The sequence below is a fragment of the Hypanus sabinus genome, chromosome 8 (assembly GCF_030144855.1).
Source record: "Hypanus sabinus isolate sHypSab1 chromosome 8, sHypSab1.hap1, whole genome shotgun sequence".
Lineage (NCBI taxonomy): Eukaryota > Metazoa > Chordata > Chondrichthyes > Myliobatiformes > Dasyatidae > Hypanus > Hypanus sabinus.
The window spans coordinates 165,743,957-165,770,794 of NC_082713.1; the positions used below are offsets into that span (position 1 = coordinate 165,743,957).

General features: G+C 41.5%; 1 protein-coding gene across 1 annotated transcript in view; it reads right to left on the minus strand.

The window, feature by feature from the left end:
* The window catches only part of LOC132397848 (leucine-rich repeat-containing G-protein coupled receptor 5-like), a 181,221-nt gene extending 164,724 nt beyond the window's left edge, over window positions 1–16,497 (minus strand). Inside the window, exon 1 of the mRNA XM_059976598.1 lies at window positions 16,298–16,497. Coding sequence (XP_059832581.1) covers window positions 16,298–16,497 — 200 coding nt within the window. The remainder of the gene's footprint in view (window positions 1–16,297) is intronic.
* Between the last annotated feature and the right edge of the window lie 10,341 nt (window positions 16,498–26,838).

Here is a 26,838-nt window from a genome sequence, read left to right on the forward strand (position 1 = left end):
TTTAACGAGCAGATTGCAGCTGCCCATTTGAAAGTTTAATCGCTGCCTTTTTTCACTTCAGTTGGCACAATACAAAACACCTATTGAATTTTCTTTTAACACCGCTGCCAATGTCCAGCCGACTTTTCAGAGAACTGATGAAGCGGAAGAACAATGCAGCTGCAACATTTCATGGCATAGTCATAGGGTCTCTCTTTCAGACCAAGGCTGTTAATTAGGCACCAGAGAATACGATTCAGCCAGAACTTTTCTTTTGGCAATTACACATTGGCAATTGCATTTTTAGTAGGAAAATAAATCGTAATAAATGGACAGGATTGTCATTTGTCACACCAGTGTTTGGGCACAGTCTTTTGTGTGGATTTAATTCCACTCTGCTCAATAGCTGTTTGGCAGTTTTGTCAAAAGGAAACACTATTTGCAATTTTTCTCTGTAAGGATGTTTTAATTTCATCAGATTAGTTGATAGATTTGTTGAATAGACAAATCGAATTGAAATTGAAAAATTTAGTGCTTGGTACAGAAATAAATTCCAAATTTAACACGATAGCTTGCATTACAGTCTCTTTTTGATACAATGTAGAAGTACTTTACATTGCAATTTAATGTGCGGTTCCCATTTAGTGATTATACAATGTTCACAATGCATTATTGAGCAAACTGCCCCATTTACAAAGGCAACAGCATGATGGCATTACCTTTAAACCCCTCAGTCAAACTTAAAAGCACAGAATAAAGTCATGAAGTTAGTGCTGCTGGGAATTAGTCAAGCTTGCTAGCTTTCCCAGCAAGAGGTTGCACTGGTGGATGTACTAACCCTGCCAATATCCATTAATCCCACTAAAGAAAAGAAGAAAGAAGCTCTAATTGTTGATTCAATGTTAATGAATTGAATACACATCTAAGGCTACCAGCAGAGACTATTAAGCTGTAAAACAAACACAGTTAGGTGACTACACATCACTGCGTTTCTGTGGTGTTCAATAAAATTCATGAGCTGTAGAAACAGTGTGCCCAGTGAAGAATTTAATCTTAAAAATCCGAGACTTGAAAAGGAGTTACATCTCAGTCTTTTCAGAACCGATTTAATGCTCAAACTGTTTGCCCCCTTACCTATTCACATACAGTATACAGCAGTCTTGAAAGCATAGACATAATCTTAATGACAATGATGATAAATTACATATTAGAATTTAAATACAATGTAACATAGTTTTATGGAGTTCACATGTATCCTGTTTTTACATAGCTAATACACAGCTGTACTATTCTATGTTCTATTTTCTAAACACAATTGAAAATAAAATATAGTATAAATGATATAATAATTTTAATTAATTTGAACATTGATCTCAAAAACAGTTACTTCCCCCAAGTTGTCAGACTGATCAACACATCCACCCACTAACTCACCCCACCACCACCACTATACATACATCAACTGGTGTTACTTTATCTACATACAGTCTATGTTTGCCACGGTTACTTGTACACCATTTTATAGGATTGCTTTTATATTTATTGTGTTTTTTTAATTTTTGTTTGTAAGCTTAGAACAAATGCAATTTGTTTTATACAGCATCAGATCCAGAGTAACAATCATTTTGCTCTCCATTGCACTAGTGTACTGAAGATTGAAAAACAAATAGTCTTGAATCGTGAGTCATTGCAGAATGTAATCAAACAATGAGGAGTTTTACAGTAACCTGAGACAATGAAGAGTGTTACAATGGCCTGAAGCCAATATTCTAGAATGAGATTTCAGAGTACAATCTGCCAGCATCTTTCTCTTCTCACCTGGATTCACCTATCACCTGCCAGCTCCAGCTCCTCCCCCTCTTCCCACCCTTTTTATTCTGATTTATGACCTCTTTCTTCCCTGACCTGATAAAAGGTCCTGGCCCAATGCATGGTCTTTTTATTTGTTATAGGATTCTTTTCTAATTACTTTAAAATAGCTAATTAGAAGTTATCTCTATGATCTCAAATAGTGCTTTGATTTGTGTGCTTGATCCAATTTAGAAATTGACCACCAAAGGACCAGATTTTAACCTAAAGAGGTAACAATGCGACTTCATCTTGAAGTGTAAATTCCTCCTAACAAGTAGCAATTTCTCCAAACAGTTCACACAAGGAGATCTCCTAAATCCATGAGACGAAGGACTTATTAAAGTATCTGATTAAGGATGAGGAACAAGTTAATTATCTCAACAAATTGGAATGTTGCAAGTCTGAACATAAACAAATAAGATTAGTGATGGTGTGAAACAAGAGAGAGCAAAATCACTTTCTAAATAGAAAAGGAAATAAAGTAAGAAATGCTTAAATTAACTGTCATTCAACCCACTCATTGAAAATCCAATAAGGTTGTGAATTCTGGTTTTAGACTCCTAATATTATTATTCAGCTTCACTTGCACCATCACTGAACCGTTCCCACACTCTTTGTCACTTTCAAGGTCTCTTCAACTCTTTTCACGATATTTATTGCTTATTTATTTTTTTCTTTTTGTATTTGCAGTTTGTTGTCTTTTGCACACTGCTTGTCTGCCTTGTTAGAGTGGTCTTTCATTGATTCTATTACGTTGTTTGGATTTATTAAGTATGCCCACAAGAAAATTGGGATGTCAGTAGTGTAGTGGTTAGTCACAATGCTTTAAAGTACCAGTGGCCTGGGCTTATTTCCTGCTGCCTGTTTTTCCTATGACGATGTGGGTTTCCTTCAGTTGCTCCAGTTTCCTCCCATAAGTCCAAACAAAGGTAGGTTAGTTGTCCCATGATTGGGCTATGCTTAAATTGGGGGATTGCTGGGTGGCATGGCTTGAAGGGCCAGAATGCCTAATCTGTGCAGTATCTCAATAAAATAAAAACGAATCTCAGGGGTTGTATATGGTGATATAAATGTTCTTTGATAATGAATTTACTTTGAACGTCAAAATTACTCATCAATTTCCAATGCAGTTAGAGACACAATGTAAAGAGAATGTTAATGAACTGGATCTGAGCACTGAAATATAGATCATTGTTAGCACAAGAGATTCTGCAGAAGCTGGAAAGCCAGAGTAACAGACACAAGATGCTGGAGGAACAAATCTAACTGTTGTTTAGCTGGTGCGTCAAGGTGATGCATAAAGATGGTAAAACTAAGCAGAAGATCAAATATAGTACACATCAAAGAAATGTATCAATTCAAATGATCGTGACAAACATAGGAAGTTAGCACAATATGTATTATATTGCCCTTTTAAGATACCTTCCATCTGCTTTGAGCTCCATCAAAGGGAAATTCCCGGTAGACAAATTTTTAAATTCCCATTCCCATTCTGACATGTTAGTATATGGTTTTTCTTGTGCCAAGATGAGGCGGTGTACCAACCGTATATTTCATCTTGGTAGCCTCCAACCTGATGACATGAATATCAATTTCTCCTTCCATAATAGCAGGAGAATAAGTAATTTGTACAGTTGTGAGGCCAGAGGGAAGTATAGAAATATGAGAGACATGGAAGGAATTGAAAAAAAATTGTGGTTTTATGAGTATTGTGAACTAGGATCCAAATTGGGTCTTAAGCACAGGAGTGACTGGTGGATGGAATATAGTCACTCTTGAAACATGTGCAATGAAGCTTTGAGAAAATTAATTAAAGCGCATCGTGGCTATCCCTTGAGGTCGAGGATGATGGTCTTTGTTGCGTTTCCACAGAGCAAAGACGCCTGTGCGTGTATTTGTTTAACGTGCACACGATACTTCACAACACAACCAACTGATTCCAATGGCATGGAAACCATTGATGATTGGAGCTGATGGATTTGTTGCAGCCTTCATCCGTCTTCACAGGCGTTGAGTTCAAAGTAACTTCGTCTGCCTGTTCCGCCGTCGAGGTCTTGGTTGGATTGTTCGTTGTCAGGGACCTCACCCTCGACCTTACCACCACGGGTGACCCTATCAGGAGCATAGCTCCAGACGGCATCGCTCTCGGGATCTCAGGACCACATAAGCTTCTCCACCACGACAAGGTGACAACCAATGGAGAAGCACATATAATGAGAAATAATGGTTAAGGTTGCTTTGGAGTACTCAAATCAGAGGTAACAGAGCCATTTATGTAGGCTTGATCAACAATTGAACTGAAAGAGAGGCAGAGTTGGTTATGGCATACTGTAGAGTTCAATGCTCTGTGAAACACAAAGACTACACTTTAACTGAGTCTGGTTCAGCCTCAGTTATCAGTGCTGAATGTCATGCAGAAATTGCATTATCCCTGTTGGCAAGATAGTCTCAAACCCCAAAGTAATAGCATTTGAACTTTGCTCAGGATTTTATCTGGTTCAGTGCGTACATAAAGAGGAGATGAAATGTCTTGAATTTTGGTGCATTCCTTCTTGTTTTACTGATGGGTCTTGCTTTAAAAAGGATAGTTGCTTCTTTACCCTCTTCCCATCTAGAGGCGGTAAGCAACATCATTTGCCAAGTACTGGTGTGCACAAAGTATCCTCATCAGTCCAAGCTGTGGGTTCAAAGTACAATTTGTGCTCCATAAAAATATAGCTATAACACTGGAATATTTAATTATCAAAGCAATAAAAGTAAAGTATTTATTTTCCCATATTGCTTTATTTGATAATCAGTGAATATTACTTACTAACAACAAGATGGTGTGTTTAGAATAATTTATTGTGCTTTTATAAATAGTATTAAATCATCATGATCAAAGGCAATCATTAAGATTAAGATCAGAAAACAAATTCCAATGAGTCACTGTAGATTCCACAGGGCTGCCTTGTAAGCTTCTTTGCAACCACCACTAATGGTCTACATCTGAGGCTAACCCCTTGCCTCTTGATTTTTCCTAGCCATCATCAATATCCATTTTTCTCTTTGATGCAACTCTTATAAGCTTCTATATAGTTGTTAAAAAAACAAACAAGGAAGTTTTGATAGGAAGATGCTCTTCTTCAATGGTCCCTCTATTTTTTTACAGTTTTGCAGACCAGCCATTGCTCTGAGCAGAAAATTTATGCATGACCTGAAAACTGCGCGGCACTTAAATTTATAAAAAAAAAATGTATGTTACAGCTTCAGAAGTCAGCAGGCTGGCGGTTTATTAACAAAGAGCTACCGACTTCCATTCTGTGTATATTGTTACAATTTGTTACAGAGTTGTAACTTGAAACACAATGTAAATACATTGTAGCTCTAAAACATGTCGAAGTAAAGGTTGTGGTACATTTATTATTTAGAAAATTTATGGATTACATTCATTAACACAATTAATAATGTGTTAATTTTCTAGAATTAAGAAAAAGTTTCTAAAACTAAGAAAAAATAATTTTAATTCTAATTAATTTTCTACAGGGTATTTCATAATTATGTTAACTTAGAGTTCAAAATTATATTAGTATTCTATAAGAGAACATTCCAGCCTGCATGGCAACAAAGACTATGTGCGTGGGAGCATTTCAGTTGTTGTGTGGCCGTGCATCCACACAGCTTAGAGGGAATAGCGCTTTTTTTTGGATATTGTCTCAAATTACATGCTAACATTAAAAGGATGTAGCTTCAAACATACAAAGTGGATTAAAGATTAGCAGAATTTTTAAGCCCATCATACTCAGCACAACTGCCAAATCTCCCCATATGCCAGTACTCATGCTATCTCCTGCGAAGATCAGGAGGGAGGTTTAAATGTCTTCCAGGACATAGTGCGAGAAGGATTCCAGCACATTTCAGTCCAACTCGCTTAAGTAAATAAATGAGTTTCCAGTGACCATGTGTTCGCTGTGCAGAGTCTATCTCTTTAACTCAGCCTCATCAGCCAATAGGACACAAATTGCCAAATTTCCAACATTCATTTTTCAACCTCCTCCCACCTCCACTCCTCAACATGTTCAGGAGATGTTAACTGATTGATGCAACAGGATTCCTGCTATAGTTCACAGAAGAAGAGTACAGCTTGTTTATCTTGGCAACCAGTGGCTGTAGGCTAATCAATCAAAGCACAGCCATGAACACCATGCTAACCTATGCACTTACCCATTCCTACTGGCACTACTAATTTGCAGCCAATTTGCTAATTTGCAGCTCTTCTTCATAACACACAGGGACTAAAGCACCTAATGCTATTCTCAGTTTACCCAGGATAGACCAGATACCACCCTGGTCCCCAGGCCAGCCTTCTTTAACTTATATTTTTATTTACGTGCAGCAGGGCGCAGGTCTTTCTGACCATTCAAACCGTGATGCCCAGCAATCCCTTCCCTTCATTCATTTGTTTATTTACTTACTTTTTTCTCGAGATGCAGTGTGGAATAAGCCCTTTGGGACCTTCAAGCCATGCCACCTAGCAATGCCCTGATTTAACCAGAGGCAGCAGTGGGAATTGAACTCGGTTCATTGGTGCTGTAAAGCACTGCTTGTTGGATAAGCTAGTAACCATTGACCATTATTTAAAATTTAAACTACACAAACGATATCAAATATCTGCTGGGTGTCAAGTCAATATACAAAGACTCAGGTCTCTATTTGCTATTTGGAGTACAGCACAGACTCATAACCCTCTCATTCAGTAGTAGTGTTACTGAGCCAGTGTTCTTTTCTACAGCAGAATTATTAACCATTTCAAAGTAGCTGGGTTAATAAAGGAATGATGCCACAGGACTACACCCAGTAATGTAAATGGTAATTAAGCCAAACTTTCAGTGTGTTTACATAGTGAAATTTTACAGTTGAAAATTAAGAACACAAGCTGTTGTCAGTTCAAAAGTTCTAATGATACTGATCCATTCAAACAATATTCAGTTCAGAAAAACAGAGCACCACTGTATATAAAGTGAAAATCTGACATGTATACATTAAATCCTTGAATGTATAGTTTTTATGTTTGTTGGAAATGGCATTTATGCACTAAAACTTAGTTCAGGTCAGTGGAAGTTTAAACACATGCACCAATCTGGGGATGAAATCAGTGACCACAGACAGCTTGCTGTATGATTCATTAAGCTGGTCTCTTGAAACAATAAACCATGTCAACTTTTGAAGACATGCAGTTCCCCATCTTCATTTTACTTTGTGCCGTTTTATAATTCTAGCCATTCTATTATCAGCCTTGAGCTTCATATAATCCCCTTCCTCCTCACCATTACCTCTACTGCCCCACTCTACCTCACTCCCAGTCCTTCTCTGTTCTCTAATCTTCTCTATGCTTCTCTGAAATGGAAATTCACTTCAGAAGTGGCTGGCCATCATCTCATACCTAGCACAACCATAATTTTCATTTGCCAGTCTTTCAGAATCAGGTTTAATATCACCAGCATATGTAATGAAATTTGTTGTTTTACAGCAGCAATGCATTGCAATACATAATAAATTACAGTACATATATAATATATAGTTAAATAAAATAAGTAGTGCAAAAAGAGATTTTAAAAAAAGTAGAGGTAGTGTTCATGGGTTCAATGTCCATTCAGAAATCTGGTGGCAGAGGGGCAGAAGCTATTCCTGAATTGTTGAGTTTGTGCCTTCAGGTTCCTGTATCTCCTCCCTGATGGTAGCAATGAGAATGACAGGGAGGAGCAGCAAGCTGTTTGGTATATGACTGCAATCAGACAGATTATTTTGTCTAATTGATGAAATGAGTCTCAGCGTCTCAGCAAAGAATTCTGCTGTCTTTGTTTTCTCTTTTTCTTAGTTGGGGTTATTAATTAACACCCCAACTGTTCTTCCAAGTAAGCAAACTAATAGCACACAGTAACACTTGAAGTCAGGAACTCTTAAGGGTTGAATTTTCAGGCAATGCATCCCACTAAAATTACATCGGCCGAAAGGCAGGATTCCTGGCGTTGTTTTAGGAACAGGTGTCCACAGGGGCAGGTCTGCCACCTGACTACTTTGAACATTTCTAAACAGTGCCGGGATCTCAGTATGGTTCTAGCCAATAATCGATATCTTTTTTCAAAGGTTGAAATGTCTAATAACAGAGAGCAGGCATTTAAGTTCAAAGGAGATTTTTATTTGCCCAGAGTAGTAGATACCTGGATGCACCACCATGGAGGTAGATATGACAAAGAGTTCAAGAAGCTGTTAGATAGGCAGATGAATCTGCAGAGACTGAAGGATGTGACCACGTGGAGGCTGAAGGGATTAGTTTACTTAGGCATCATTACTTTAAATAGTTTGGCACATCACAGGCTGAAGAGTCTATCCCAGTGCTGTACTCTTCGATGTTCTACAATGGCCTCTAATTGGTATTCAATCTTGGTCTAACCTTCATCTTTAGTTACATGAAAGCATTCTTTTTTCACTCCTCCCAAAGATGAAAACTAATTCCTCGTGTTAGCAATAATTTGCTAACACGAGGAAATCTGCAGATGCTGGAAATTCAAGCAACACACACAAAATGATGCCTGGCCTGCTGTGTTCCATCAGCATTTTGTGTGTGTTACAATAATTTGCTGTTACTTTGCTGAAAATTAGCTTACTAAGACAATTTTGTGTTTATCTTGTAGAAAATTCAACCACAAATGTAAATTATCTGAAAATATTCAATCATTCGTGGTTGCTATGTCCCATCTGTTATGGATGAAGAACACATTAATACTCAATCTATAAAGTGTAACAAGTTTATATTTGATGATTATTAAGGCAGATTGTATTTAAATTGAAAACTTTCTAGTTTACTAGAAATGTTTTTTTTAATCATTGGTACCAATGGCTGGTGCATATCACAAATCCTGGTTATATGACCACTAACCCAGAGCAATCATGGTCATGGAAAGTCTACGATCGCCCGTGTTGTACAACAGAGCACATAATGGTGATGTCATAAGATACGACACATAATAAACAAACCAGTGAATGGCATGGTAACCGCTACTATATCTTCAGCATTCCTCTTACAGCTCAGCTTGGAACATATCCCTGCTTTATATTCATGCCCAGCAAAGATGCATGTGGCACTGACTGAACTATTATGCATAACAGTCAGCTTTCACCTGCCAACAATCTTCTCACCTGCCTATGAATTCCCCCTGGGTCTGCTCCTCCTATGGTCCACTCTCCTCTCCTGTCAGATTCCTTCTTCTCCAGCCCTTGACCTTTCCCAGCTACCTGGCTTCACCTACCATCTTCCAGCTATCCTCCACACCCCCCCCCCCTCCTTTTAATTCAGGCATCACTCCCCTTCCCTCTTAATCCTGAAGAAGGGTCTTGCCAGAAATGTCGACCGTTTACTCTTTTCCATAGATGCTGCCTGGCCTGCTGAGTTCCTCCAGAATTTTGTGTGTGTTGCTTTGGATTTCCAGCAGATGTTCTCTAGTTTGAGCTTTAAACATTATTTGAAACATGAGAACTGCTGGGTCATCCTCTGCCTTCTTAGCAGAGCCATGAGATGTGGATGATTGCTCAATTAGTAATCAGTTACGTTCCATTCATTTGCACAGATCCAGAAAGGGACCACCAAGACCTCAGTATAACAGGTTTTCAGGACCAAGTGATTTATTTGTTCATCCCAAACACTTACCCTATCATCTCCAAATTACTCAGATAGTTTATTCCAATTGACATTTCCTGAATATTAAGTATATAATATGCTCTGAACAGATCCATGTAATTACTTCCAATGCTTTCATTGTGAGTCTGGTTCACAGATGTCTTACTTGTTCATAACTCCAAAGATCTGTTTTAAATGTATCCCTTCAAGTGGAGGCCCAGTGTTCTGGTTCTACTGCCCTGGACAAGATAACTTGTCATGGCCTGCCGTATCTGTTTTCTTTGGATTTCTGAAAATAATAATCAAATGACCTCCCAATCTTCTCCCATGCTCAGATGTTCAATGCAGTGGGAGCCAGCCATTTAGTCATTTAAACTTGTTCCACCATCGAATGGGAACATGGCTGATGTTTGCCATTGCCCCATATCCCGCAACTTTACCTTTTATCTCATAGCATTCCAGGTTATCAAAGAAGTTAAACAATTTTTTTCAGTCTCAAATTCCAAAATTTAAAATTGACCTGATGTCAATTGCCATTTGTGGAAAAGCAATTGACATTTCTGTCAACACACACAAAGTGCTGGGGAGCCCACAGTAGGTTAGCCAGCGTCTGTGAGACAAAGAAACAGTTGACGTTTCAGGCTGAGACACTTCATCAGGATCAGGAAGTCAGAGGTTATGGGGAAAAGGCAGGAGTATGGGGTTGAGAGGGATAATAAATCAGCCATGATGGAATAGTGGAGCAGCTTTGATAGGCTGAATGGTGTAATTGAGGGGTTCCCAACCCGGGTCCATGGACCTCTTGCCTAACAATAGGGGTCCATACATAAAAAGGTTGGGAACCCAGGCCTAATTCTGCTCCTGTGATTTATGGTCTATTTTAGCTTGTTTAGCTGGACATAATGGCCTGTGCAACAGTGCAGCTAGTTGAACTGCTAACTTACAATGAAAGACCCTGCTGCAGTTCTGACCTTGGATGCTGTATGCATAGGATGTGCACACTTCCCTTATGAACATGTAGTCCTCTCGCCTCCCAAAGGTTTATGGATTGTAAACTGGCCACATGGAAAACTAGCCCAGTTTGTATGTGAGCAGTGGGATTCGAGGACAGTTGTTGAAACTGTGGGAATGGTTGGGAATGTTTCAGACTGGATGCTAAACATTGTGAATGGGAAAGGGAGAACAGCTTTAGGTCATGGTATACATTAGACATTGGAAGAAAGATGGATACTGTCCAACAAAGTGAGTTTGCAGAGTTCAACAGAACTAGGAGTCTTAGGGTCATAATTTTGGGCTTATTTCCTGTGAGGGTAGAAGGATGAGGATAAGGTAGGTGAATGTGTGGCTAAAGAGACGGTGCAGGAGGAGATGTGGATCATTGAGATTGAGATTGTTCTCAGGACACATACAATGTATATATAAGTTGGGATGTTATGTTCCAACTTTACAGAAAGCTAGGTAGACCAGATTTAGTGTATTGTGTGCAGTTCTAGTTGCCATGGTATAAGAAGAACTGGAGGAGATAAACCAGGATTATCCCTAGATTAAAAGTCTTTAGTTATGGGGAGAGAGGGAATAGGCTGGATTTTTTCTCCCTGAGAGAAGCAGACTAAGGGATGACGTGAGTGAGGAATATCAAATTTGAAAAGGTATAGAAAGGACACAAAATCGTAATCTTTTTCCCACGGTAGAGTTATCATGACATTCCGAGTTACATTAAGGGCTGGACGTGCAAAAGTTTTGTAGAGCTTATTAGAACTTCTCAAATTAAAGACAGATGGAAGGCCTTGATTGTCCATGTCATATGACAAGGCACATAATGATGAGAGGCATTAAAAACTAGAAGACATAGTTTTAAGGTGAGAGGAATGAATTTTTAAAGGGATTGGTTGTAATTATTTTTAGCACAGAAAGTTGCTGATACCTGGAACACCTGCCAAGAGGAAATGGTAGAGTCAGTAAAATTAATGTATCTTGGAGTCATTTAGGCAGACACTTCAAATAGGCAAGGCACAGAAAGATGTTACCCAATGCAGGAAAATGGGATTAGGGTCAGCATAGATGTGATGGCCCAACAGGACCATTTCTATGACTCAAATAAATAATTATAGGATTAGTCTAAATAGATGGATGATGATGATGATGAGATGAGCGGGTGTCTTTGAAGGATCTTCTGTGATGGTTTGTTAGACTGAACTGGCCATTTATTTCTTGCTCTGTTGGATATTGTTCTGTGCATTTTGCATTTCCATTTGCCTAATTACAATTGCAACCAGTTACTGAAATAATTCTGCAGCTGTAAAGCTCTGTGCATAATCTCCTAAATGTGAAAGGTACTAAAATCCAAATGCATTCTTTAATGTTTACAACAAAGTGAATGAATATCATCAGATATTGTCGTATTAAATTTTGTAAAAATATTAGATGAAAGTCTGAACAATTCCAAGAGACACTTTAGCTCTTTGTGAGCCTGCAGCATATAAAGTGTCTATACAAGTTAAACACTGTAGATGTTTTGTTAATAGCTGTTGTATTCTTACACTATAGGTTTTGTTAAATATTTGCTAACAGCCCCTGGATTCTTTCTTAGCCTCAGGCACTAATGGCTGGAGAACCAAAAACCAAAATATTTATCTCTGTGTGTTTGCGGATTGAGCCCTGATTTACTGAAGCACCTTTCACTCAGTTCTTGGGACTTCGCCTAGAGATTCCGCTCGATAGGTGCCGAAGGACGGACCCAGGGTGATTTCACATGTCGGAATTCGGAGCTTCCCCCGGCAAAGGCGACAATGAAGTGTCGGCTGAGGAACCTGAGCTCTGAAATCTTTGTAACTTGCTAGGTAGTATTCTGTGTGGCATATTTATGTTTTCTGTTTTATGATAATAAACCCGTCTCAGCTTTATTACCACCGGCATGTGGTGAAATTTGTTCACTTGGCAGCACAATGCAATACATGATCATATAGAAAGAAATTGCATAAATAAATCAATTCCAGTAACTGTATATATGTATACTGAATAGATTAAAATCGTGCAAAACAGACATAATATATATTAAAGAGCGAGGTAATGTTCATGGGTTCAATGTCCATTTAGCAATCAAATAGCAGAGGGCAAGAAGCTGTTCCCGAATCGTTGAGTGTGTGCCATCGGGCTTCTGCACCTCCTTCCTGATGACAGCAATGAGGAGAGGGCATGTCCTGGGTGATCATCGTTCTAAATAGTAGGCACCGCCTTTCTGAGACACGGCCCTTGAAGATCTCTTGTATACTACGGAGGCTAGTACCCAAGATGGTGCTGCGTCATTTTACAACTTTCTGTAGCTTCTTTTACTTTTAAGTTACTTTATTGTTCTTGTACGCTGGTTACCACATCTCGTGGACACTCGAACTGGACTTCTGAGTCTAATAACCCAGCCCATTCCATATTCTAATGCGTAGACTAAGATTAACGTTTATCCAAACGGTGAAGATTGAGGGAAATGAACAAAGCCATCTTGTTATATCTCAGTTTATTTTTAAGGGTTTAGTAAACCGTTTTACTTTTTTCTCTCCATTCTTTTCTAAATATAAGTCAGCATTGATTCTCATCCTCGGATATATCAATCGCAGAGCCTTTGTCCCTTGCACTAACTTCTTTTTTACGGGCCTACAAGTGACAACGTGGCTTTCTGGATACGTGAGTTTCAGAGGACCTTTGCGGCTGGCTCATGGCTGCTAATAGGTCGCCGAGCACGTTAGGTTCCCGCTCAATAGGAGCCACACCTTCACCGCTGGAGTCGGCTGCTGCTTTCAACAGCCCACTTCCGACCAGAGCTCCAAGTAGCCAACGAAAGCGCCATCCTCTCCAATTTGCAGCCTTCCATTGTGTGGTCCCGGCACAGAACCTTATGTTTTCCCTGTCTGCCTGTCCGTCAAACTGATGCAGGAGATAATGTGTGACATTATTCACCATATGATCGCAACAACCCACTCCTTGGGTGAGAATTCCTAATTGTTAGGGTCTGAAAGGGAAAACACCTCCCCACCCCCGACTGGAATTTCACTGCAATCCATATCGCGAGACTGCAGTGCGCGAAAAAAAACACACTTAAACAAGAATACAGAAAACAATGGGCTGCTTATGTTATCCCGCCAGGGAACCGACGCATTTATATCTACTTCATCGTGTGCTTGAGGTACACAGGCGAACTGTTGATATATTTCGGACAGAATCAGATTGCACCGACTCTTCCGCGCGCCTCCGTTAAAGAGGAGTATTAGAAAATATAAAGCCGTTCATTATACCACAGAAATCTATGGAATGAGTCATGGTTAGCCCATTATACGCGATTGGTATTTGATTCCATAAGCATTCATTGTCTGGTTTGTTTTCAAAACGCTCCTTTTGTATTCTCAAATGAAGTTAACGAGGCATCTGCCATCACTCGATCTATTCACACACCCACGTGAGGACAGACATTATGAATGTCACCGTTCAGATTCCTGGAACACTAACACTAATGTCCAATATTTCTGCATTCCGAGAGAAATAGCAAACTGAGGGGTCAGGCTATTTACAAGGAACTGCATCCCTCTCAAAGAAAGTGGTAATCTGTTAAGTTATTTAATAGGAAATATGGTTGAAAAGCCCACCCGTGGGTTCGACAGCGCTGGATTTGAATGATTACGGACTGACCCCGGCGGACCAACAGAAATCACACGAAACCCGGGATTCAGTCACATTAGGCCCTACGATTTACGTCTTAACCACTCATAGAACGTACGAGAACTAAATACTGTACAGGCATCAATTTAATAATTTCCAAATCATCTGAAGAACAGTTAACTTTAACCAAAACACAAAATCTGCCGATGCTGGAAATCCAAAGCAACACACACAAGAGGCTGGAAGAAGCAGCAAGCCAGGCTGCTTCTGTGGAAAAAAGTAAATCGTCGATGTTTCGGTCCGAGACCCTTCAGCAGGACTTTACTAGATACTTCTATTTTTCCAGATAAAATTCAATCCCAATGTAGATAGAAAAACGATTGTTGTCTCCAACCTAACAGTTGGCAGTTAACTTTTCCATGGTCTTTGACTTTTCCAGTGCATAACATCGCAATTCTTCAGTTTGTGGCATGTTACGCGCCGGCTGCTCTTTGTCTTTCGATTAATTGACCGAGGATTTATTTTAGAAAGGGGTTCCACGTTGCCATTTGTATCTGGTGCCGAACTCTGAAGGACACGTTTGAATGCCTCCAGTGAAGTGTGAAAGATGATTATTTTGAGCCACTGTTCAGCCCAGGCCGATCGCTTTCTCTCTCAGTCTCGGTGAAAGCGATAGCTAAAGATCAGGAACGAACCCGCGAGGTGGCTCCGCGCGCTCCCGAATCCCCTTCAGCCCTGCTGCTTCGAGAAAGCAGCATTCAGCGGCGAATAACTTTTAAAGTATATTCCGTTCATTAACAACAAAAGGAAACTATTGTAAAGAAAAATAAGCTTTTAAGTTTAATGACCACCGGAAAAGGTTTAAATATTAATTGGTTCTAACTTGCTAAGTGGATGTTTTAATTTATAATGAAATGCACATTCAGTGCTGATCTAAATCACTAAGTATGTTTACTCGGTGATATTCAGAACAGCAACCTGACCTGACAAGATTTCACAGTCGCATCGTAGCCTCAAGTCGCTTTCGCTCTATTTGATTTCGCTCCTTCCTCTCCGGTTTTTTTCATTCGTGTTCGGGGAAATCGCCCACTTAAACATCGCGGGGTAAGTCGAGTAACTTGCCGCTTTGCAGAGTCTCGGTGCTGAGCGCATGAATTTCCAGATGATTTCCAATGTTACACATTGTCCCGTAAATCTTATATTACGAATGCCGACATCAAACAGGTGCAGGGACGCCTCAGATCACGAGCACACAGGCATTTTGTCAGGTAGCGTGATTTAAAAAAAAATCAGACAATGTTGAGGGACATTTCATGTCCGCACTTCACAGCGCCCAGCAAAACCGTGGCTTGCCTGAACAAGCCGCTCGGAATCGGAGCATTAGACTGCGCTGCAAAAGACCAGTCGATATCTACAGCCGGCGGTCTGCCCTGGCTCTTTAACAGAACATTTCAACTTCAATAGCCCTTTCAAGATGAGTTGAAAGTTACTACCCCTTCTGCCTTCAATACTTTTTCGGTTTTACTCTCACGTCAAAGCATCGAAACGTGTACAAATAACAGCGAATGAATTATTTGTCTTCTGTTCACCAGCAAACAAACCCAGTTCACAACCTTACAACCAAACTTCCCTTCACGACAATCAATAAGTTCTGGTGTAAAATAGCACAGTTATTGACAAGGTAAGTTCCTTTTGAAAGTACATTTTTTTTTACACAACGCGCATTCTTCGCTAAGCAGTTATCGACTCGCCGTTTTACACGCGCGGAACTAATGGCCGTAGCGGGAGGCGAACTGCAGACTGGGGCGAAGTTTGCTCTTCTTCCCCGTTTGGTTGCTCGCGCGGTTCGTCGACAGCTTCTGAATGAGCAAACCAGGGATCTTGCCCTATGCGCTTCTCTCGCACCCCACACTTGCTTACAGGTGTCACGGATTTTCGTCCCGCCAAGCTGCTTTGACCGCGAATGCTGCTGATTTCAACGCAGTGGCTGTAAATAAATCCATGCAGTTCAAGGAGTCCAAGTTACTTTTATTGCAAAGGGTTACCTGCAAAGTACTACTTTCGGGACAGGAGCCATTGAGTTATTACTTCATTCATTAAATGCCTGACATAATTACGTTGCAAGCCCCGACTCAGCCGACGTTGGGTATCAAACACACTTACAGATAGCTGGTAAAACTGCTGAGGTTTACAGGAATCGTCGTCAGCCCACTATCCGAGCAGTCGACTCGTACCAGAATGCCGTCCTCTTCGCACCGACAGGGAGACGGGCAGCCGCCTTTCCTTGGCTGGGAGGAGGGGAAGCAGAGCGGCAAAGCCAGCAACAGGCGCAGGGACAGGTGAAGCAATCGCGGCCGCCTCATGTCTCTACGGGCAGTCGGCGAAGGGGCTCGGACTCCGGCCACGCAGCCACATGCCGCGCCGGCGCCAGCCTCAAGTTCCAGAGCGGTGGTAGCATGGCCCCTTTAAATAAGCGCCCCGCCCATCTCTGACATCACACAGAGGCGAGCGCTCTTCTCCAAACCTCTGTCCCCATCCCATCCATTCCCTGTCCCACTTCCCAATCCACGCTCTCCTGGGCAAAGGGCAGCAGCGCACACGCGTGAGTGCGCCCCAGTGTCACCCACCGGCCCTGGGGTAGCTGTCAGTCACCCATTTCCACACCAATAACAGGTTGTCAATCACCCTGCTAACTCAAAAGAGTTACTCGATTGTTAATACAAACCTGAGCACGCTGGATGCCTTCCAGAAAATATGAACCACCTTGGGAAAATGTGAACGATTCTTGAGCACCCAGGACACGCTTGCTTCTCACTGCTGCCGTCAGGAATAAGGTATAGGAGCCTTAGGAACAGTCACAACCCCTCAACCATCAGGCTCTTGAACCAGAGGGGATAACTTCACTCAACTTCACTTGTCCCATCACCGAACTGTTCCCACAACCTATGGAGTCACTTTCAAGGAGTCTTCAGCTCATGTCCTCGATATTTATTGGTGCATATACAGTATTTATATTATTGTTTTTTTTCTTTTTGCTTTTTTTTGCATTTATTTGCACAGTTTGTTGTCTTTTCCCTCTGGTTGAACGTCCTAGCTGGGCGGTCTTTCATTGGTTTTGTTATAGTTATAACTACGGATTTGTTGAGTGTACCCACAAGAAAAGGAATCGCAAGGTCGCATATGATGACATATACGCATGTACTGTGATAATAAAATCTACTTCGAACTTTATTTTAAAAATGTGATTCTATCAATGCATACAAGTATTGTCCGTGCAGTCGAAACTCTCAAACGCTCACGTAGTATCAAACTTCACTTGCAAGTATATAGCGTTAAGCGGCTGAGGCAGAGGGAATGAATTTTAAAAAGGGAATCGGAACTAACCGGAGTTGTCTCTAAGACATAGTGGGATAACAAGTGTTTTGAAGGGGATGGAGGCGGAGAATCGGGGCGTGGGCAAAGGTCACCGCAAACTTCTACCTTTTCGTCTTAAAGCACAGTGAAAATGCATACACATCCCATCCCAAAGCGCAGGCATTAAAGCAATACCCATTGGTAATCATGCCTCGACAAGGCATCAAATACATAAATCATACGGCACGCAGCAAAATTGAGTAGGACTACACATCTCCGAAACTACAGTATCTCCTATTTCCTTTAGCTAGCCAACTTCTCAACGTAACTCACTCAGGTGTAATATCCTGACTGTCCCTGCACAACTTCCGTTAAATGGTCTTCCCTGCTCTCCGTGTTCTGTTGATAATTATTGAGTCTATTCACATGTTCACATTTATTTAAGTCGGATTATTGAAGTTTGTGCATGTGACCGTTCTGTTAATTGCTGATTGCTCAGGGCTGCTTGCACAATTGTCTTATAAATTGTTGGTTGCTAGTGTGTTGTTCGTTATGGTTTTGTCCGGTGTTTCACGCTTGGCCCCGAACCACAATCAATTCTGGTATGTTTTGCATACCGGCAATAATTAATCGATTCTGATTCTGATCAACGTCTCCCCAGTACTCTTCTTCGTGAACAAACCGACCTGCCGCATTACCGCACATTAATTTTCACATTACCGCAAGCTCCCAACGTTCGGCCATTGCTATCTTATAACAGTGCGAATGAAACTCACTCGCATTAAAAATGAGGTCGGCTGTTCCGTTTACGAATGAAATCCAGTTTACTCGGCGGGGGTGGGGGGGAGGCATTTGAAGATCTGCTTGAAAATGGGCAGGACTGCTTTCCGAACTTTTATAAACATTTACAGGATCTCGAATCGTTTGGACTTGGTATCCTCGAATGTCGCATTCAACGTAATAAAATTAATTAAAAATAAGGCTAATGGTCTTGTATTGCAAATATGCACTACAACTCCAATACGTCAAACTTATACGGTCAATGGTATTCGTGCTTCTTAAAATTAAATGTATTTTGTACGCTAAATGTTAAATATACTTGAGTTGAAATGTCGCGTCTTGAAAGTAAAATACATTTTTGTTAATATCTGACCATACATATTGTCACCTCCGGCGGATGAGATCTACAGTGAGACCCAACGCTCGGTGGAGAGCTGAGGGCATGACAAGGTACAGAAGGCGTCATGGTCATCCCCAACAACCAAGGAGGAGACCTTGCGACGCTTGTTTGTACCACTGGGAATGGATTTCTGAGGTCGAGAGGGCGGAACTGCCCCTGCACAACTGCCTTTCCACGTTAAAAACTCTCCCACACAGGTTGTTGAGCACGGTGGATAACCATCACACTTTGCTATAAACTTCTCCTAGTACACTAGATTTTTAGATAGATATTAATAGAGCGAACTCTCTGTGTAAAAAAAACTGAGATTCTGGTTGAAGTGGTGAAGCAACATGGAGCCGGATGGAAGCTTGGTGACTTTGGGATGAGGGATGAATGTGGCGATGGGGGTGGAGTATATGAAGGTGGGATGGAGCGAATGGAGGGAAAGGAAGATGTCATGGATGGATAAGAGAAACAAAGCACAATCGGGCACTTCCGACGAAAGTCAGCAATCTCAAGGTATTGTTGGAAGGCATAGTTTGCCGTGGAAGGCTTGGGGACCCGGCCGGGGGTGGCGAAGAGCGAATCTCATAGAATCAAGACTGACGCTCGTCTGGCATTAGATACTCGTCATAAGCACGCCAATAAATCCCCAGAAAATCAACAGGAAAATGTTGATTTACCACAACATGTGCTCGTCTCAAAAAGGCGCACCAACTCCAGGGAGGTGGAAAAAACGTCTCGGAGTTAGTCGAGCAACGAGCAAGATGCTGGAGGAACTCGGCGGGCCCCGCAACATCTGTGGAGGAAAATGGACAATGGAAACTGTGAAGGGCCTTGGCGCAAAAGGTTGTCTGTCCATTTCCCTTCACAGATGCTGCTCGACCCGCTAATTTCCTTCAGCACCTTGTCTGTTGTTTCAGATTCCGGTCTCTAGTCTGATCTTTTTGGGACAAACTCCTGCCTGATTGCATACTCAGGATTTCATCCTTTAGTAATACAGTACCTTGAAAACCAACTAAGTCGATGATAAACATTCAATAATCTCACTGTTTCGATTTGATAACTCAAGACGGACAGAATGATATATAATTTATTGATCCCCGAGGAAATTACAGTGTCACAGTGGAAATTACAAGTGCACAAACATACAAATAATGGAAGAGAAGTAAGAAAGAATAAACAATAAGTTACCTCAGTCTAACAGGAGGTTGGGTGGGGGTGGGGGGGCGGGTCATCAGTTCTGTAGGTTGACTTTTTATAGAGCTTAATGGCCGAGGGTAACAGTTGCCTCTCATAGGGCTTTTTGGAGCAGCACAGTTGTCTTAGTCTATTACTAAAAGTGCTCCTCTGTTCAGCCGAAGTGGCATGCAGAGGGTGTGAAACACTGTCCAGAATTGCCAGGATTTTCCGCAGAGTCTTTTGTTGTATCACAACCTCCAGTTTGACTCCTATAACAGTGCCAGCCTTTCCAATCAGTTTATTAAGCCAGTTGGCATCACCCGTGTTGATGCCATTGCCCCAGCACACCACCGCATAGAAGATTGTACTGGCGACAGCAGACTGGTAGAACACGTGAAGGAGAGGCCTGCACACTCCAAAGAACCCCAGTCTCCTCAGGAAGTAGAGGCGACTCTATTGAAATAAGTAACATTTTAACCAAATCTATAATTTATAATAGACCATGATCGTCCACGTCATGCGACACGACACATAATAATGATGATGATAATAACAACAATAAATCATAATCTAATCGAAATTTACATAAAATCAGATGATTAAGTTACAAAGCTCCAGGCACACAACATATCCATCACTGCGTGTGAATGTCGCGGGGCCGATTTCTGACAGCGAATGCCCATCCGAGCGCACAGTCACCAATGCACATCCATCACAGTGATGTAGCCACAGCGCATAACTGTCTTAATGCATATCCTTCCAAATACATATTGTACCTAACCCAGCGTGCACCGCTCTGCATACATTGCGCATGTTGGATACATTACATTAATAGCTGCCTCAATGCACATTCGACCCCGTGCGGTACAATTCCATTACACGACCTACAAGGTCCCAGGACCGCGGTGATCCTGGAACCTTGTAGTCTCCTCAGTGAATAATCTGTAACTTCGCGTTTCCACTTCAAGCCGCCTGCGGGTGAAACTCGCATTATGATGCCGCGCTGACATTTCCTTCTGAGAGTGGGAGGGAAGGAAAATCCTGCAGTTGAGATGTCAGCTGCGGTGGCCGTGTTTGCATAGCTTTTTATTTAATGTGAGTGCACGGTATTTAAAATTCTGGAAGTCATAGTAATTCTTTTCTTGGATATATACAAAAGGAGCTGTTCCACTCCAAATCGGAGGGTCTGTTTAAAATCTCAGACAAGAACCTAATCCGCGTCAGAATTCTAAGAGAGAAAAAAAAGCTTATTTAATTTCCAATAAACTACGGAGATTAATTAGGCTTCCGCGGCAAGAAGGTAGTAATAAAAAAGCATTTTAGATATATTCATTCTAAATACGATTTAATCGAGTTTTTAAAGTATTAACCTATTTGTTATTTATCAGTCTTTGTTTAAATGGTTTTTTTCGTAAATTCTATAGTATTCCTTTGATTTTCCGTGGACGCCTGCAAGAAGATGCAGATCAAGGTAACATAGAATGTACGTACTTCGATAATAAATTTTACTTTGACTATGTTTTGAGAAGGTTCAATGGAGAGAGTCTTCTGTAAGTATATAACAACCAAATAGTGCGCAGCACTAAACATAACGTTTTGTTCGTCGTCGCTTTAGAGCCACCAGTTACACCCACACCCAGAACATGCCCCAGAGCCCCCTGTACGTTTCCTTCCTGTATTAAGCACTTTATTGTTCCCAGTCCTGATGAAGGACCTCGGCCCGAAATGTCGACTGTTTCCATAGATGCTGCCTGACCTACTGAGATCCTCCGGCATTTTTGTGTGTTTTGCTCCGTTAATTATGTGTTCGTTGATATCTTGCCAAAAGTCCCGCTTTGATATGTGAAGTTAAAGTTTAAATTTTTGGAGGTTTTGTTTGCGACACTATTACAGCTCGGGGCGCCGGAGTTTGTTGTTCAATCTTGGCATCGTCTGCATGGCGGTGGTAGCGGTGGAGCCGGTGGACTGCGTGAGATTTCTCCGGGTACTCCGATATCCTGCCACAGTCCAAAGACTTAGCAGGGGTTAATTGGTCATTGTGAAGCGCCCCGTGATTAGGCTAGGGTTAAATTGGAGATTGCTGGGAGGCACGGCTCGAAAGGCTGGCAGGACATATTCTGCTCTGTATCTCGACAGATAAATAAACAAATAAATAAAGTTTACATTTTCAGAGTTTTTTTAACATTTAGCATTTTTAACTTTTTAGCATTTAGCTACCAAGATTTCCACTACTTTGGAAAGTTGTTATTGGTGCCACTTCTAAATCTCAAGAAACTGGTAGATATGCCGGAACATTTAAATCTTGGGACTCAGGCACTGCGACTGGCAAGCTATGAGAGGCAGGGAAAGGTAAGGAAAGAGCATTAGAAACTACGGAAAAAGAGGAGCCAAATTAACACATGGAAAATAGTTTCTACCTCAATGTGTGAAATTAATCACCACATCGTTACTTAAAAGGGCTTTTGTTCTTCGCTTTACCAATTTCCCATGTAAAACTATATTGGAATAATGTTTAAAAATTATGACAATAGATTTGATTAATGTCATTAATATTATTCCTTCATATAAAACACGTGAGCTTGCAACACGACTGTTTATGTACGCACACCAGAGCAACAAACCGTCTAACAGAATGAAACAAAAATCCATTGATTCTATCTTAAAACTAACCGCTGAAGGCCAGTCCATTTTGCTCTATCACAAAATTATTTTCAAATATTTAAACGTGAATAGTATACAGTATAGAAAGAAAGCGAAGACTAACAAAATTAAAACGAACTAGCTAGTCCTGAAGAGGTGTTCCGGTCTGAAACGTCGAGTTTATTAATTTCCATAGATGCTGCCGGATCTACTGAGTTTCCCCCAGCATTTTGTGTGCCCAGCTAACTAAATGCACGTTCTATACAAGTTTTCTTAAATTTAAATTGCATCACCTAATTCACACCATTTAACCCGGACTGTCACATATGCGACAATCCGCGGGAATTATTGGCACTTAGAAAATATCGAATCTGCCTTAGGCCGAATATATTAGATGTGTTATTTAATCAATTTGTATCAATAGTGTTTACAATTTTACTTTCGATCATTTTCTAACTGAGCAAAGGAGAAGGAAATGGTTGTGACATCGCGCAATCAAGTATTTCTCTGTCATCTAGACGCGTAGTTGCAACAACGTAGCCCCGGAAACAATGTCCTGAATGTAGATGGAAGTTTACATTTTCTTTGTAACTCCGTTCGTGGGAATGTGATAACATCCAGGTGCTGGATACGATACAATGCAGCCTGCAGTTCCCTGCTGGCTCCAAGACATTGGCCGCAGCTCGCCAGTTATGAAGTGGAAGAGGTAGCGTTTCTCTATTGGATGACTGATGCCCTGAGCATTCAGCGATCTGCTCTGTTAATTATAAGCTTCTTGGTAGACAAAGGCCTCGCACCTGGTGTAATGTTTCCAGGATTAGTCATTATTTCTCTCTCTTTTTTTAAAAAAAATGTGTGTAATTTGCTTCCCGTCCCGGAGATGACATAACTTACATTCCTACTACGGAAGGACACTGAGTGAGCAATAGGCTGAGAGCGAGCAGGAGGGAGGGAGTGAAGGTTCCGAACTTCAGTGGAATGTATTCCTGGGGCTGAGATAATGGGAAGGTCTTGCAGCTTTGTGCAGTTTGTTTTTCTTTTGTACAATTCCGCCCCCCCCCTCCTTTGTGAGTTGCCTTTTCAGAACGTCAAAGAACCCTTCTGTTTTCACAGGGCTTCAAATTTAAGAATCACCTGGTGGGACCCACTAATGTTAGAAATGCAACCTTGCCCAATGCCGTTCATGGCATCCCTTTAAGTTGCAGCATTTATTGTTTCAAACGGGATTGCTTTCAACCTAAACTGCAATGAAATACTTAATAGATTATCATCATGATTTCATAAAATTAACCGCGATTTTAATTCCTACAGGCGACCTCGGTAACACCCCAGCCGTAACCCAGTTAAAATTTCAAAGTAGTGGGCAGGCTATTTCATGTAAAACATCCCCCCCCCCCACCCCTTGCTGAAGTTATTACGATGGCTTTAAGTGTTAAGATGCAGTTGGCAATAGAAGCCACGGATGAGAAACGCTTCCCCCCCACCCGCCCGCCCCCATTTTCGTCCTTCTCATACAATCCCGTCGCGAGGGGCAGGACGTAGGGGGGTCACTCGACCCATCAAGTCTATGCAGGCTCTCAGAGCAATTCAATCAACCGTCACCCCCTTCCCCCACACATACACACCCTGTAAACTATTCACTGCCACTCACATTCCTTGGCCAAGTAACCACATTGCCCGAAAAAAAATAGCTGGAGAAAATTTGGCAATCCGGAATCCATCAACCTGTAAGGAAGCAAACTATAAAATCAAAATAACACGAGTGTTTTAAATTTGAACTAAAACACAAAAATGCTGCAAATGCTCAGCCAGCAATTGTGTGGAGAACAATAAACTTAACTTCGATCTCAACTGGGACTCGTCAGGAATAGCACAAGGTGAAAAATGCGGAGACGGGGGTGGGGTGGATGTGGGAGAGTCCCGCCGTTTCCCCCGAGACTCGGGACTTCCTCCAGTTACTCTGCTTTCCTCCCATATTCCAAAGACGTACGGGTTAGGGTTAGTGAGTTGTGGGCATGCAGTGTTGGCGCCGGCTGCACGCGGCATTTGCGGGCCGCCCAGCATGATCCTCGCTGATTCGATTTGACGCAAACGACGAATTTCGCTGTATGTTTCGACGTACACGTGATAGATAAAGCTAATCCTTTTTTTTCTTTTAAATAAATTGTTGGACTTAAGGCCGAATCTGTAAGGCTGTACCGTGCTGTGTCAGAGAATTAACGTGTGCCGACTTCGTTCGAACAGTGTATGAGGCCGGTGGGAGACAGGTCCGAGTAAGATTGGGCAGGAATGGGTTCACTGACCTGAGGTGTTCTGCAAGGTGAGCGCCCTGCCTTTGATTAGTTACTTGCGTGCCTGACACCAGACTCCCAAACAAACTGCTCTGTTCCCAGCACTGCCCTGGGAGAAGACCAACAGAAGAGATAAAGTTTCAAAGCTGTGTTCAACGCTTCCTCCAACAAATCCACACCCCCCATTGATTCCTGAGAATCTCTGGTCATAACCATTCGAAGTGGCGATGGAGCTTTTGGGATGGTGCTATGGGACCCAGTTTCAGGAACCCACACACAAGTGGTAGAAGGAACACAGCACTTCCCAAACTACCATTCACCTGCCCTGTCAGTCATCTCCTCATGCTCGAGTAGACAACCCGCAGTTCACACTTGGTCTTTGTGGCACAAGATTAAAAGAGGAACAAATTCAGTGTATGGGCAGAGGTTTTTTTCCCACAAGGCAGAAATGGCAAGTATGGGGAGGGCATAATTTTAAGGTGATTGGAGGGATGTCCAAGGGAAGTTTTTATACAGAGAATAGTGAGTGTATGGAATTCCCTGCTAGGATTAATGGCAGAGGCAGATACTTTAGGGGCATTAGAAAGACTCTTAGATAAGACACATAGATGACAGATTATGGAGGCACAACTGGAGTTGGAAGCAAGGAATCCTCAATTCCAAGGGGCTGCCAAAGATGTTTAGTCACCCCAGTGTAGAGGAGAATTGCAATATTCTCTGGAGAGCAGTTATGAAGCTGCTTTGGCCTGAGTTCCAATATGTCACGTTATGTAAAACAATTTCACTCGTGAAAATATAATCACACCCAAGTCTCCCAACTGAACTTCAGAACTCCTATAAGTCATGAACAGCTGCCAGATGGCTTTATTGCCCTTGGCTTTATTTATCAGTTTTTCCACTCATTCTCCTCAGTGTTGAATGACAGTATTTTTCAGGATGTAAAGTTGAAACTCATAAATGCAAAGCAAGTGGACTTTTTCCAGATAGTTATATTTCAAGCATAAAAATTGCTGGAAATGTAGAAGTCACGCAGGATCTCTAGAAAGAAAAGTTGTTAATGTGTCAAGTCATAGACCCCTTAGTGACGGGTAGAAAGAAAACATGTTAGTTTTCAGTAGCAGAGAAAATGGGGTTCAAGCAAAGGGAATATCTCTAATAGGGCGAAACCAAAGGAGTTGATGTTGCCCTTAGAATCAGATTAGGTGCTGCAAAACTAGCAAGTGTGGGACGTGGCCAGCAAGCCAGACACGAGCTTCACAGAACAGTACAGGCCCCTCCACCAAAGATGTTATGCCAACCTTTTAACCGACTCTCTGATCAGCCTAATCCTTCCCCCCTACATAGCCCTCCCTATTCTATCATCTATGTGTCTCATTTAAGAGTTTCTTAAATGCTGCTGATGTTTCTGCCTCCATCATTATCTCTGGCATGGCGTTTCATCCACTCACCACACAATAACATCCTCTGACATCATTCCTATACTTTCCTTCATTTGCCTTAAATTATGCCCTCCTCATACTAGCCACTTCTTCCTTGTGGAAAAAGTCTCTGTCTATCCACTCAATATATCCCTCTTATCATCTTGTACACTTCCATCAAGTTTTAAAGAGTTGGAACATTACCTTACAGCTCTTGAACACAATACTCCAGCTTCACTAACGGAGTTAGTGAAATTGAGGCAAAATGATGACAAATTGAAGCAACCAGCTCTGATACATAAGGACAGAGTGAGGTACCTTTAGCTAGAGAATTCAATACTTTGTCAGAAGGGCTGCAACATGCACAGACAGAAGATTAAGTATTATGTTCCAGGCTTGTTTTGGGCTTCATTGTGGCATAATAGATCTGCCGCAACACAGATTGGGGAACTGCTTTGTTGAGCATCTTCCCTCTGTCTACTGCAAAGGACAGGACATCACAGTGGCTACTCATTTCATTTCCGACAGATCTGTTCTTGGCCATTGTTATGTACACACAACCCTGAGGAAAGTACCTCTGACATGCATGCAGCACTAAAAAGTTTCAGCAGCAACAGAACACACCTGGAGTCTGGTTTTGCTGTTAACAAACACTAT